Raw genomic sequence first — 14,932 nt, forward strand, 5'->3', positions numbered from 1 at the left:
TTCCTTGTAGACTACATAATCCACTGGGTCCAGCTTGGTTCAGATCAATCATATCAACATAACAGTAATAACACCAACCAAAGTCAGAATAAAAAGAGTCCACGAATAGGCCTGCACACTCGCTCATAATGTCCTCCTCCTCCGGCTGCCAGCAGCGTCAGTTCTGCAAATGCTAAGGTATGGTAACATGGCTGTTGTCTTGCACGTGTGAAGGCATGCATGTGATACACTAGTCATGTTGCCAATACCTACTTTTTAGCAACAAGCACAAGCATGATGAATTCATTTTAAGAAGTACATTTTATTATTTTCTCCTGTAATCAAGGTACGTTATACCATACCCATGTGCGCCTCTGTAGTCTAATTTGCGCAGTGATGGAAAAAGTATAGCGAGTCAGAACACCGCAGCTGCAGGACTTCTGCGCTAATTGGGTCGTTGGCTCGTTGACTTTGCTGGCATGCGGTAGGCCTAATTGATTATTTTGGAGAAAGATTCCCTTTAGTATAAATAATAGTCCTTTTGGTTACCATTTGGTCTCCATCATTAAGCTGGGGATCACCTGGAACACCCTCATTGTCAAAACATTAAACAAATGGCAATTAAACTGACGTGAAGAGAGAGAGAGAAAAACACTCTTGATTTTATCCCTCTTGAGGGGGCGGAATCTTCATCTAGTCACGTCTCTCATGGCACCACCCCCCCCGAGATCGTGGGTGGCTAGAATCGCGAGACGTCGGTCTCATTTGTAATGGTCTGAGATATTTCACTTGGCACAGCGGGATATACCGGGCCCGGTCGCAAGACAGAGGATCGCTGTCGTTTGAAATGAACACCGATAAACCCCGGGCACGAGATCTGATCTGACCCAACATCGGCCTCTCATCTGTGAGGCCCTTAAGGGAAACTTTTCTCAGTTCCATAATCCCATTAGTTTTGTGCACAATTCCCAGGTCAAGCCTATAAAGTATCAGAGGTGCTATAAACAGATGGGAGATGATGGGAGTTCAGTGGCTGAGGACCCCAAAGTCATAACCAAGCCAGAAGGTGTGGTTGTGGTGCGTGCATGTCAACAGAATCAACAGCCGTACAGTTATCCATGTAATTTGCAATAGGAAGAATCCCAAAGAGAGGCTATTAACTGAGGATAGAACAATGTTGTCTCATGCATGCCTGTCCACACAAGCATACATGTCATAAGCACAGCTGAAGGCAGGGACAAAGCCCTAAGCAGGCATATTGTCGTCAGTAGTCACGACAACCTGACGCAAGTCACATTTAATAGAGATCCTCCAAGCCTGACAGTTCATTACAGGTGACCGGGGTTCGAATCCGACTAGAGGCCATTTCCTCCATGTCATTTTCCAGCTCTTTTCCCAATTTTCGCTCTCTCTCAAAACCGAATACCAAAAAATAAAGAAAGAAAGAAAAGTGGTAAAAAGAAAGCTCAGTTTGAGAGACACAATATTAAAGAGTAAACATTTGGTTCACTGAGTAAGAGCACATACTGTATAAATGAGACTGTAATCCTTGCAGCTGAGTTGACCTCAGTTCAAATACAGACTGAGGCCCTTTAATGCATGTTATTGCTACTCTCTTTCCCGTCATTCCTGTCTCTGTTCACTGTATTTATCTGAAATGAAAGCATCCACTCTTTACAATTGGAGAAGCGACAGCCAAATCTAAGGCAATTCTTAAGAGCCATTCACACTGTAAGCACTGTAACTATAACTTTATCATTCACCACTGTATGTGTTATAGTTGTGGTGTGAACTCTTCCATCCATTTGACTTAACGATTTCTGAGAGGTGCTCCTTGAAGGAGCCATGCTCCAACATCTGGCTTTGTCCCGTTCCCAAAAAATGTCAGGGCCCTAAAGTAAACAGAAGCGTGGCCTACATCTGGCACAAACGGCTCAAAGTTTGTTGTACGCCCAGGGTCCCATTGGCCAAGCTTCGCAGGAAGCGCTGCGATTGGCTAGTGGGACGCTTCATGAAGTTAACCCATAGATAGCACCGCTCACTTCACACTAGGTGTGATTTTTTAAACTATATTTTTATAGCTATAGGACTCGTGTGAATGGCCCTTTAGTCAAGGACAGACTTATCTTGCTCAGCAAACTTGCATGCTAACACAACCATATCAATTGATGTAGTTTAAGCCTGTCATTACATGTAATTTCCCCAAACCATCAAATATATATAAATGAACCTGTGGTGCATCTAGCAGTCCAGTCTGAAAGACCTCAGACTGGTATAATTATAACTTCCTATGGCCATGGCTTATGATTCCTGAGTCATGAAAGTCCAATCCGGCTGCCATGCTGATGTGTCCAGAAGGCAGAAGTTAACCTTCTATTCTGTAGTGGTCACAGTACAGGATTAGGCCTATGACACAATCATAGGATACGCAAAAGCAAGACATCAGAGGCCACCCGACTTGTCAATTGTGTGAGTGCAGAGCAGATGGCCTTCCAGGCTTCCAAGGAGGAGACCACTTCACTTAAAGGAGTATTTCACCCCCAAAATGACTATCCTATTCATTACTCATGCCATGGAGACTTCAGTTCAATAATATTTTTTGTTTTTTCTCGCATTCCTAAGACAATAATTTGATTACAATAAATGTACCCATATTGATTCCGGAATCAATGGGAGTAAAGTTACTATAATATTTTTTTTGTCTTATGAATGCGACAAATACAAAAATAAATATTATTGAACTGAAGTCTCCATTGCATGACAATAGTAGGGGGTGAACTACTCCTTTAATTCTCCCATTAACCCATTAAGACCAGAAGCCGATTCTACAAATGTCTTCTAAATCCTATCAGTTCTCACGTATGTTACTATATCAGTGTAGACCACTATCAAATGATTTTCTTTTTTCTTTTTTTTTATATATATGATAGACTGATTTTTCAAAAATAGCAGATCTACAAGCTCCTAATTAAAAGCTTGTATATCTGCTATTTTTGAATAGCCAAAGTATAAAATAGTGGTTAAAGTGTTAGTTCACCTATTTTTTACATAAAGCTGTGTGAAATACTTGCCATTAAAATAGTGGTTAAAATGTATTAATTGATTACCAGAGTCCCGTGGTCAGAGTTCTGGTCAGTTTCTAATGAATATTAAGTAGTTCCAATGGGGTGGGGGCCATTTGGCGTGGCCCAATCATTGAAAATAGATTAATCAACAAAACTAGCGTCATTTGTATTGTTGGCCTATTTCTACCATATATCGTTCTGATTAGCTGACTGCAAAGCACCTTGTTTTGGGGAAATACGTTGCAGCGGTGTAGTGATACTGGACACAAAAAATAGTACCATGTGACAAAGAGGTCAAAGTTGAACGAAAGTTGGTCTATTTGGTAGAAATAGGTCAACAATACAAATGACGCTAGTTTTGTGGATTCATCTATTTTTAATAATTGGGCCATGAGCCCCTGCCAAATCACCGGAACTACTTTATATTCATCTAAAACTGACCAGAACTCTGACCACGGGACTCTGGTAATGAATAAATACATTTGTAACCACTATTTTAATGGCAAGTATTTCACACAGCTTTATGTCAAAAATAGGTGAACTAACACTTTAAAATGATTGTGATGCTAATAGATATTAACTTAAATTAAACTGATGCTTTCCCGGTTTTAAGTAAACCAAATGACAATGTACAGGTCTTAGGTAATCAATTATAGAATTGATAGTATTAACCTAGGCGTAGGCTAACTTAATTTGAAACCTGTTGTGCACGTCATTTAACCTATCCTTGCCAGGTTTAATGTCAACAGCAGAGCAATACTGGAATGGAAACACAGTAGAGCACACACACCCCAAGTGTGATTCCCACTCACTCCACCCTATATGACCAATCGTGACATGTCAAATACGTGCCTGCCTGTAATTGTAGGAATAATTGAAGTCTTTTGACTTAAACATAGGACTTTAATAAAGGACCACAATGGAAACAAGTCCACAGGACTTTTTTTTGTTATCTTTTTAGCATAAATGTCTGACTGTACCTTGTGCTGTTTACATTTCTGACTAATAAAGTATTCAATCAATCAATCAAAACTACTTACACTTCAGTTATATCCTGATTTGGGGGGGGGGGGGGGGGGGGGTCACCCTTTTTTCCAATTTACACAAGACATTTGGCCATGCAGACCTTTGTTATTATCAAGTTAGGCCTTAATAATAAAATATTATGAATAGCCGAGAGACACCCCTAGCAAAAAAGGTGTCAATGTGTCACAATGTCACATAAACGATAACTTGCTGAATCTACTTATAACACTGTATACTTATTATAACAACTCAAAAATACTCATAGTGCTTTATAACAATCAATAACATTTTAAAATGACGTATAAGGTCAAGTATAAAAGCACTGTAATGGGCTTATATCACTGTATAATTACAGTTATATACACTCTTAAGGACTCAGCACTTAGTGCAATCATAACACGGAATAAAGCGACTTACATTAATAAGGCTAAGATAAGAAATAAGATTGTTAAAATCTAAGAAATTTCACAAATTAGAAAACTAATGTTTAAGAAGTAGTGAAAATAGCTGATCTATAAGCTTGCGATGTCTTGTGAGCTTGTAGATCTGCTGTTTTCACTAGTTTGAGTCCTGACTCCTGGGCAAACGACCATATAGCCTAAGTCGTTATAAAATGCTTTATAATGTGTTATGATTATTGTATACATCCCCAGGACTTGTTTGTGTTATCCTTTTAGCTTTAAATGTCTTAGTGTTTCACGTGCTGTTTACTTTTCTAATAAAGTATTCAATCAAATTGTTATAGTGTTGTTAAAGCAGATTATAATGCTTTATAAGTATATAATGCACCAAAAGACAAGGGGTGCATAGCATCCAGGACATTTTAGTGTAGTCAATGTTTCACTGTATGAAACATGCTATAGTCTTCTACAAAAACTAACACGTCCAGGTAATCATTACTGTGAAGGGTAGGACTAAATTGTGCTTAATTATCAGTGCTTCAAGACTGATTCCGTTGTGATAAGTTCCTGTGGGTTGCAACGAGAATAGGAGGCTATAAACACTAGGCGCAGTCATAATAATTAGAATAGTCTAGGCACTAGGCACAGTTATAATAGTGAGAACTGAGAATATAGGCACAGTTATAATAAGAATAGTTAGGCACTAGACAGTCATAATAGTGAGGGGGAAAGGGAAACGAGGAAGCTGAACAGGGCAATAAAGAAGAAGTGTGTGAAAAGCAAGGCAATGGATCAAAAATGCACATTGAAAGATTAGTAGTCTGCAAAGTCAGTCATGGTAAATACAACTGAATGAACAGTACTTGTGTACTATGTTTAGAAGTATATTCAAACAAGAGTGTAATTTGACTGAATCCAAAACAAATACACAATGTTTTGCATCTATGATATTCAAATTGGGAGCAGCTTGAAAGCTGCCTGTAGGACTTTCACAATGCATCCATCTGCAGAGCATGCATCTCAATCAAGCCCATTGTGGTCTGAAACGCATGCCACCGATGCAGAACTGGAAATCAAATCAGTGATGTTGCATTACAAATTAAAATGCAAGGTTGGTGGAAAAGCCATTTAATTTATTTAACCCCGCTGATGGTGGTGGGCCTCGCCTCTATAGCAAAGTGGGCTCCAGGGAACTCCCATGGGGTCCCTTTGGGGGTTCCAAGGTGTCCCCAGCTAAATGATTGATTAGGAACCACATTGACCAGTCTGTCACTCTCAGAGTTAAATTGACACTGATGATTTTACCAGGGAGGGTGAACATAAAGAATAAATAACTTAACAGTGTGTTGGAGCACAAATCTGTGCTCTCCAAACAACACACTGTCAAGTCGTGTGGCCTTGAGGAAAAGCGTCTGACCTGATCAGACAGTCTCCAATGATGGACGTTGTTGTTACCCTGCAAAACAAAACTAATTTCTTGAGTACTTTCTGCGCACACCATCACCCACCTCTTCGACATGTTTCCTCAGCGCCTTCTCTCGCTCGTACTGGGTGACAAGTTGCTCGTTGTCCTCCTTCAGGAGCTCCATCTCCACTTCGTGCTCCTGGTTGACGGCAAACACCGAGTCTAAGTTCTCCAGCACGGCCACCACAAGTGGCATAAGTTCCTTCACCACGTCCTCGTCATATTGGCCGATCAGCCTCTCAAACTCGCGGTATATGGAGCTGGCCAGGCCGGACACCCGCTCGGACATCATCGCCGAGGACCCCGAGTCGTCCTGGTACAGGACGACGTCGTCTAGCTCCATTTTCTTTGCCTTCTTCCCAAGTTCTTTCTCTCTTTCTTATCTTCCCCAGCTAACCAGCTAGCCGCTGCAAAGCTCCAGTCAAGCCCGCCTCCTTGTTTCTATCCGCCACACAACTATATTCTCTTTCTACAACATGGTTCTTCGCTTACCCGTCCACCGCCGTAGAGAAGCTGGAGTTGTTAATTAAACAACTTTGTTTAGTTCCTAGACTAGACTCTAATGTCTCTCTCCGCTTTTGGTCGTTCGTTGTAAAGTGTGTGTGCGCTCCTCCGCTTGGTTTGGTTCTCTGGAATACAGTTTGTCCTCCTTTCCTTTCTGTCTGGTCGCCCTCTCTCTCTCTCTCACTCACTCCCAACAGATGAGCTCCTGTGTTGTTGACGGGTCACCGTGACGTCATCGTGGACTAAAGAGAGCTGGGAGAGTGGGAGGGACCGATATATTATAACTCTATGAGAGGGACACGGATCAGATGGAGCTAAATCATTCCCCCTGTTTGTTTAACCATAGTGGTTGCCTGGTAGGTAACTCACCAGCGCCGTTCTCTCTGGGTTGCAGGTGCTATATGCATCCCATGTCATACTTATCTATCTATAAATGCGAGAAGTCTCTGTGTGTCTGTAATCCGCGTATCTCGAGAACCGTTCGTCGCTTCAGATGCGGCACGCGCGTTCCCCGCCGCGGCACGGAGTGCAGTGCCGGGTCTCGACCCGACCCGACGCGCGGTTTTCCCGAACTGGCGCGAAACGTTCGGAATCTCCTTATGCGGGGTTGATTGTTGACATCAGGCTGTTCCGGAGGAAATCGGCGCAAGCGCTGACTCTGATTTGGTTTAATTCCCATATTTGTATATTCCTTCTCCAGAAGACGTTTCCACCCACAGAGTAAAACCACAGTTTGTCAGAGTCAATGAATATCCCATATTGATTTGAAGACACAATAAAGGGAGACCACACCGGGGAATATGCGTTTTTTGATAAGTTATATTGAAAATATAGTCAGAGTTCAAAGTACTGTACAGCAAGTACAGTAGAGCATTTTTTCACCCATAGTATCTCTCTGAGTACAAAGCATAATGATTCACAGATATATGGAATTACAGAATACATTAGTCACATTCTGATTGGACCATTAAGCATAACAGTGGGCATCAGATGTTTTCGTGTTGTTTGCCCCATTAGCAAGGCCAGATATCATGGCTTGGTAATATCATTTTGTTATCCTGGATCCTGGGCATTGTGACCTGATTGGCATCTCCTTGCGAGGATTACTGTAGCTATTTGTCCCTGGTACAGTATGGCATTGACGTTTAACACTGAAAATGATATCTATACCGTGTTAAACATTTTAATCTTAACAATCCCCCGTGAGATAGCATTTGAAGTGTTAAAGGGTCAAAGGAACATAAACAACAAGGGAATAAAACATGGGTTAAACTTTTTAAAAGTATTTGAAACAGAAAACAGAAAAAAAACATTTCGATAGTTTTTAAAGAGGAGAGTCAAAAGAACTGTATATTTCCAAAGGTAATTAAATCCTTTTAAAGGTATTTAAATTAGAATACAACAATAAGTAAAAAATATTCTGATAACTTTTTAAAGGTAGAGGTAAAAGACTGTATTTTTATTATCTTAATTATTAATTATTATATTTACAAAGGTTCAATATGTCCAAGACTGATTTGAAATTCCATGTCAAGCAAGATAAAAACACATCAACATCACGCTCCCGGGTGGTTATTACAATTTGGGGCCGATTCTAGTCAAAACAAGACAAACTTGACTCTTTACCATAATTTAGGTTAAAGACAAAAGCATTCAAAATGTATTTAGACAGCATCCGAAGATCAGCCGTTTGGCGGTCATAATTCGTACACCTCCGAGGTTACCTTTAGGTAATGAGTGGTTAAATTGTCCCTGCAGGTTGGGGACATCTATAGGGAGATGTCAAACCGGAGCCCCCTTAAAGCCAACTGTCTATTCCTCCTTACAACTGATTTTTCTTTTACTGGCTTTTGTCCGAGTCAAGGTCTGAAAGAAAACACTTTACAGCGGGAAAACGTGTGTGATGCAGTTTCATACTCACGAAATACATATGGACTTTCCAATCATCCTTTTTGACATTTCCACTTTGGACAGACATGCAGTGAAGTATGTGTCTGTCAACTCATTCTCAATTATCATCTCAAAATATTTTTATCTGTAAGACAAGGGAAAAGACAGGGACAACTCAATCCATACTGTAAGGCAATAAGGTATTTATATATAGAAATTAAATTGAAATGTTTAGATACATCACCAAAAGAGGACACAAGTTGTGTCAGTTTGTTCTGTTAGGGGAAACAGATTAACCCTGTTGAGGATTGGAATCAACTTCACAAAATGAAATATATTTAAATGGGATGAAATGAAAACAAAATGAAATATGAAAATATGAAATCAGAAAATGAAATATGAATTCAAAAAATAAAAATATGAAAGAAATAAAATTAAATGAAAAAATATTAATTCTGAATATTAATTCTCCAAACACATTCCCTCCCGTTTTGGCACAGCCAAACATTGAAAATTGGGTGTGACAAAAATTGTTTTGTTGATGTTTGGATAATTTGTTAAAATATGGTCTAGGTGGTCATTTACTGTACGGAAGTACAGTACATCAGGACATGACAGTGATTCAGAGTGAGCTACCAGGCCTGTGGGCCTGTGGGGTGGAGTGTACCATAACAAGATAGGCTTTTCCAAAACAACCGTTAGTGAGGCCTACTGAAGGCCTCTCTATTAAAAAGGTTAGAAAACCAGAAAATGAATGAAACTTAAAGAAATAAAATAAGAAAAATGAAATAGAAACACTATCAGTTGTTTTTTGTTGTGTTCTGAAAGGAATGAAAACATTAATAATAAATCTCACACACACAGACCCTCTAACCTTGAAGGCCTGTCTTCCAGCAGACAGGCACACTATCAGTTGTTTTTTGTTGTGTTCTGAAAGGAATGAAAACAATCTCAACAAGTCAGCCAGCGTTCAGTTGTTACAGGAAATAGTGTCTTTCACGACAAAACAGAAGGACAGAAGAAAACCTGTTAAAAATAAAATTGAAATAAAACAGTCAGTCAGTCAGTCAGTCAGTCAGTAGCGAGTGTTGTGGAGTTTCCACTATACCTGTCTATCCAGGTCAAATCCGTCCTGTCCCATAAAATGAAATAAAATAAAGTAAAAATAATCCCTACCATCTGTCATGGATGAAAAATAATTAAGGCAGAGGGAGAAAAACATTAGGAGAATTACATGGGGACAGATTCAAATATAACCCCAGTGTTCAGTTGTTATCATGTCCTGAATTGGAATGTAAACAAGTAGATTATACAGAACAAGAGCGAATGAAACCCCTTTTGAGAGAGAGAGAGAGAGAGGGGGAGAAATCAGAAACCAAGACCAAAGGTCATATGTGTGTACAGTATGTAACCACCTGTCATTGATGGAAAAGCATTAGGAGCATCACATAGACCCATTCAAATAAACACAAGCGTTGGTTGTTATCAGTACAAGGCATGTGGAGTCATATCAAGAGAGTAAAAATAGGCACCCTGAGACTGAGAAGCGGCTCGTGGCCTCTCAAAGTAAAAATAAGAAAAATGAAATAAAAACATAGATTATCGAGCCATTCCAGCAATCCCCTCATAGTTTTTTCAAAATAAAACAATAAAATAACACATAGGCCGTGCCAGCCTATAAGCAGCGTAAGCAGCTCACGCGAGCAGCAGGCATTGAGCAAGCAAGCAGCATAAGCCAAGCACATATTGTACAGTATTGTACACAGCTCACTTCATACTTGGTTTGATTTTCCTGCTTTCATAATAGACAAACCGAAATGTAACCAGGGGAGGAAAATTGGATTAGAGATGATTAGACAGACAATATATCAAAAACATTTAACACATGGGTTTGTCAGTCAGAACTTGATTTTTTTTTTTTTTTTTCAGAAGTCGTACTTAGTCAAAAGTAAACAAAATATATAGTACCATTATCTCGGGGCGTCCCCAGGGTCAAAAGAGTGTTTGTTCTTTTCGGGACATTGTAATCCATGAAAGTCACGTAGCAGATCTACAAGCTCACAACGCGTCCCATCGCGTTGTGAGTGAAAGGCCAGCCAGGTTCGGCTGGGGGGGGGGGGGGGGGGGGGGGCATTGTCAAGCCCTTCAGCATCTGAAAACATTGTTTGCGTCCTCTGTTCCTTCCTAATGAGGTTTGAACATCCAGTGGCAATAATGTCCGATTTCTCCGCAGCTCCGGAATGTGTTGTGTTGATTACTGGGAGTCCCCGATGATCTTCCAGAATGACTTGAGGTCCGGGTTAAAAAGAGGTTCTGGGTTTAGATTGTAACATCTCATCCGTGTGGGTCCAGGTTTTACACGATAAAAACACTGCTTCTCGGAGCAGGGGGCTTTTTTAGCTTGAATGGTCATGTTTCTTAAAAAAAATGTTCTTGGGAGCGCTGAGATAAAAAGCTCCTGTATTCAACATCTCAGAGTGGCCTGAGACGGAAATAAAATAAAATAAAATAAGATAAGACTGAGACGAAAACAAAGACGTGTAAGCGTAAAGCAATTATTTATAAAAATAACCACCGAAAATCTCCTAACATTGCAAATTCATGCAAACTTCAGTTATCCCAGGGGATCAACCGGGAGAATTGTTGCGTTATATCACTTGACCAAAAATCTCCTACCATAACATTGCAAATTCCCCAAAATCTCCTAACATTGCAAATTCATGCAAACTGCTAACTTACGGTTATCCCAGGGGATCAACCGGGAGGGATTTGTGGTGCAAACTGTTTTTACGGTTACCCCTGCATGTGGGTCAATCGGGAGGGATTTGTGCATATAACGCCAACTAGTTACGTTTCAGCGCCTAGGCATCAGTCCAACACGAGGACTGAGAGGATGAATCTTATTGCGCAATGAAACGTCAACAGGGAACGCAGTTATCCGTGGCCAAACGGCTGCGAATTCCAAACGTGTAACAAAAAGCGACAAAACAATAGACTAAAAAAAACATTAAACATTAAACAATCAAAACGCAGCTTGGGCTAGAGGTAGCAATTCTCTAACTTAGCCGGTACAAATCTTTAAGTAATTGACCCATCTGTGATTTTCAGTCCAAAAAGGCATGAATAAAATCTGTGTGCTTTATACACACTTCTCAAGTCCCATGGTAATTTCTCCGCGCGCAGGAGGAAAAAAACATGTGGGAGAGAGTCATCATATCCGAATTCCTTTCTCCATATGGGCAAAAATGGTGCAATTGTGGGGCACCTAGAAACAACCTGTTTCATTTCCTCATTGTCTATCTAGCCATTAAAGCTGTTATCAGTTCATTCTCCAAGCTTTGAAGAGACGCTTCAAACTCAAAGGTGTTGTTCCGTTTGTAAAAAGGTTGTTTAGATTTCGGCAGGTGTTTTCTGCCTCCCTGTGCATTTCCCATTTTGCAGCTGGTCGGGTAGGTGGAGGATGAAATAAAAGCTAGTTTGCTTGCAGGGGAAACGTCTGATAATATCCTCGGCTGGTTGTTACTAGCAGAGATGAACGAAGTGGGATTCCAAAACAAACTGTCCAGCAGCTGTATCGAATCCATAAACGTCAAATCAGTAGAAATCCGTAACTGGTTCTAGCAGCGGAGAAGAAAATGAGTCCAACAAAGTTGAGTCCCCAATATCTCCTCGGAGCTAATCCGGCAATCGAATGGGCCATTTGATGGGATTTTGGTTTAATTCCCATATTTGTATATTCCTTCTCCAGAAGACGTTTCCACCCACAGAGTAAAACCACAGTTTGTCAGAGTCAATGAATATCCCATATTGATTTGAAGACACAATAAAGGGAGACCACACCGGGGAATATGCGTTTTTTGATAAGTTATATTGAAAATATAGTCAGAGTTCAAAGTACTGTACAGCAAGTACAGTAGAGCATTTTTTCACCCATAGTATCTCTCTGAGTACAAAGCATAATGATTCACAGATATATGGAATTACAGAATACATTAGTCACATTCTGATTGGACCATTAAGCATAACAGTGGGCATCAGATGTTTTCGTGTTGTTTGCCCCATTAGCAAGGCCAGATATCATGGCTTGGTTATATCATTTTGTTATCCTGGATCCTGGGCATTGTGACCTGATTGGCATCTCCTTGCGAGGATTACTGTAGCTATTTGTCCCTGGTACAGTATGACATTGACGTTTAACACTGAAAATGATATCTATACCGTGTTAAACATTTTAATCTTAACAGACTCATTGTGACATCACTTCATAAAAGGCTCTGACATCACGTACGCCACATGAGTCAACAAAAAAACTCTGAATATCTCCATACATAGCATATATGGGCATAAAATGGACGCAGAATCACAAAGATCAACCATATACGGGCATAAAGGGACACAGACAGACGGATACAGAGATCCCCATAAATGGGCATAAAATGGACGCAAATGGCATATATGGGCATAAAATTTACGCAGAATCACAAAGATCTCCATATACGGGCATAAAGGGACACAGACAGACAGATACAGAGATCTCCATATATGGGCATGAAATGGACGCAAATAGACAGATATCTCCATATATGGGCATATATGGGCATAAAATGGACCCAGAACTATATCTGCAGAGATCTCCATATATGGACATAAAATGGACGCTGACAGACAGACAGATAACAGATATCTCCATATATGGGCATAAATGGACACAGGCAAACAGATGGTCAAAACGGGTCCTATGACAACAGGTATAATGGGGTTTGCATTAAAGGGCGGGGCATTCATTCCCTATTTACATCGTTCCCGAGTTGGCCAGGTCGCCGACTAGACGCGTAAATTATAATGCTGAGTTATAATCTACTTATAATACTGTGTAATTATTGCGACCGTAGGTCGCTACTTCACTTGTATGACAAGCTCCAGCTGATGTCTGTCCGTCACTCTTCTGACATTAGTGATGTCATCACAGCTCAGCAGAAGGATATAGCTGACCTGTTTATTTTTTATTTTTTTATCACACGATTTTGTAACCCATTTTATACCCAGTGCCAATTGCCTAAACTGTAATCCTGGGGCTCTGCTCTCCCTCTGCCGACCTGGGGAGGGCCCCGAACTGAGCTCATGCTCCCTTCAGTGCATGAGGAGTGAGCGGGCCGCTTCTATCACCTGACAGGGGGGAGCTTCCCCGGTTGTATGTAGCGTGTGGAAGGAACACATTATTCCAACCAGTTCCTTTCCCCTCCATGCAGGTGCCTAGGGGGAGGCATTATAGAGACCAGGATTACTGCTTGTTTTCGTGAGGGTATCTGCCCTAAGGGGGGAGAACATGCAAATTCCACACAGAAAGGCCCACATGGCACCTAGGGTGTGGGTGCCGATGACGCGGAGGAGAGAACACGCCCCCAGCGGGAATCGAACCCAGGTTTCTTCTATCTGTGAGGCAACAGCGCTACTGACTGCGCCTCCGTGCCCTCGCTCAGCTGATCTGTTCTGACATCAACTCATCACAGCTCAGCAGAAGGATAGCTGACCTGTTCTGACATAACAATGATGTTGCAAATTAATTTCTGTCCCTTGTCCCTTTTATGCCCATTTATGGAGATCCCTGATGACTTCAATATCATCCAGCTCAGAAAAAGGATATAGCTGACCTGTTCTGACATCACAATGATGTTGCAAATGAATTCCGTTCTTGTCCCTTTTATGCCCATATATGGAGATCCCTGATGTCATCAATATTAAGTCCATATCTGGGAATGCCAATATATGGACTTATTTTGTCAGTCTCATGTGGTCTATGACATCAAACATCTATGATGCCAGTCAGTATTTATGCGGACATATTTGGGAAAATATGTCCACATTTTGTCCAACTTGCAAACAACCAACCAGGTCTGTGAATTCTTTTGGTCAAAGTTGATCCCATTAATAGTCTTTAAAAGACAAGAAGCGTCCGCACTCACTGCAGCCAAAGTGCCAATATTTATTTTAGGATGCAGAGGGAAAGTGGAATAACAAGTCTAAAAGATTCTTAGATGTTTAGTCGATAAGACTTGACTAGACTAAACAATTTCATAAAACAGGACTAATTAAATGGTGTGATTAAAGACTAAGACTACATGCTGTAAAAATTAACACTAGTATGCAACTGTGCAATGGATTTAAAGCCAAATACATATTTAGTCTTTACATTTGAGAATGGCACTGGTTCTATTCTTTTCCAATCTTGTTGATTTTGTACTGAGAGCAGACAGTGTCAGATTGATACTGTTACTGTATTGCAGAGCAGAGATTTTGTAACTGGCAGTGTCACTGTGGCACAAACAATTATTTTCTATGCCATTAGATGGCACTGGTAGGCCAGAACACAATCAACAGCTAATTTAAGAACTGGGACATGCTTGACAAAAATTTGATTTGAGTAAATTTACCCCCATTGATTCCGGAACGAATGGGGATAAATTTATTGTTATCACATTTTTGTCTTAGGAATGCGACAAAAAACTAAAAATATTATTGAACTCTAGTCTCCAAGGCATGACTAATCAATAGAAAAAAAGTCATTTGGGGGGTGAACTACTCCTTTAAGGCAATAAAACAGT

The 14,932-nt window shown here is 40.5% G+C and overlaps 1 protein-coding gene across 1 annotated transcript in view; it reads right to left on the reverse strand.

Moving 5' to 3' along the window:
* Window positions 1-6,576, reverse strand: part of spag9b (sperm associated antigen 9b) — a 59,390-nt gene extending 52,814 nt beyond the window's left edge. The window contains exon 1 of the mRNA XM_080746928.1: window positions 5,980-6,576. Coding sequence (XP_080603054.1) covers window positions 5,980-6,279 — 300 coding nt within the window. The 5' untranslated portion in view covers window positions 6,280-6,576. The remainder of the gene's footprint in view (window positions 1-5,979) is intronic.
* Window positions 6,577-14,932: the final 8,356 nt, after the last annotated feature.

The sequence above is a fragment of the Nannobrachium achirus genome (assembly GCF_963921795.1).
Source record: "Nannobrachium achirus genome assembly, chromosome: 18".
Taxonomy (NCBI): Eukaryota; Metazoa; Chordata; class Actinopteri; order Myctophiformes; family Myctophidae; genus Nannobrachium; species Nannobrachium achirus.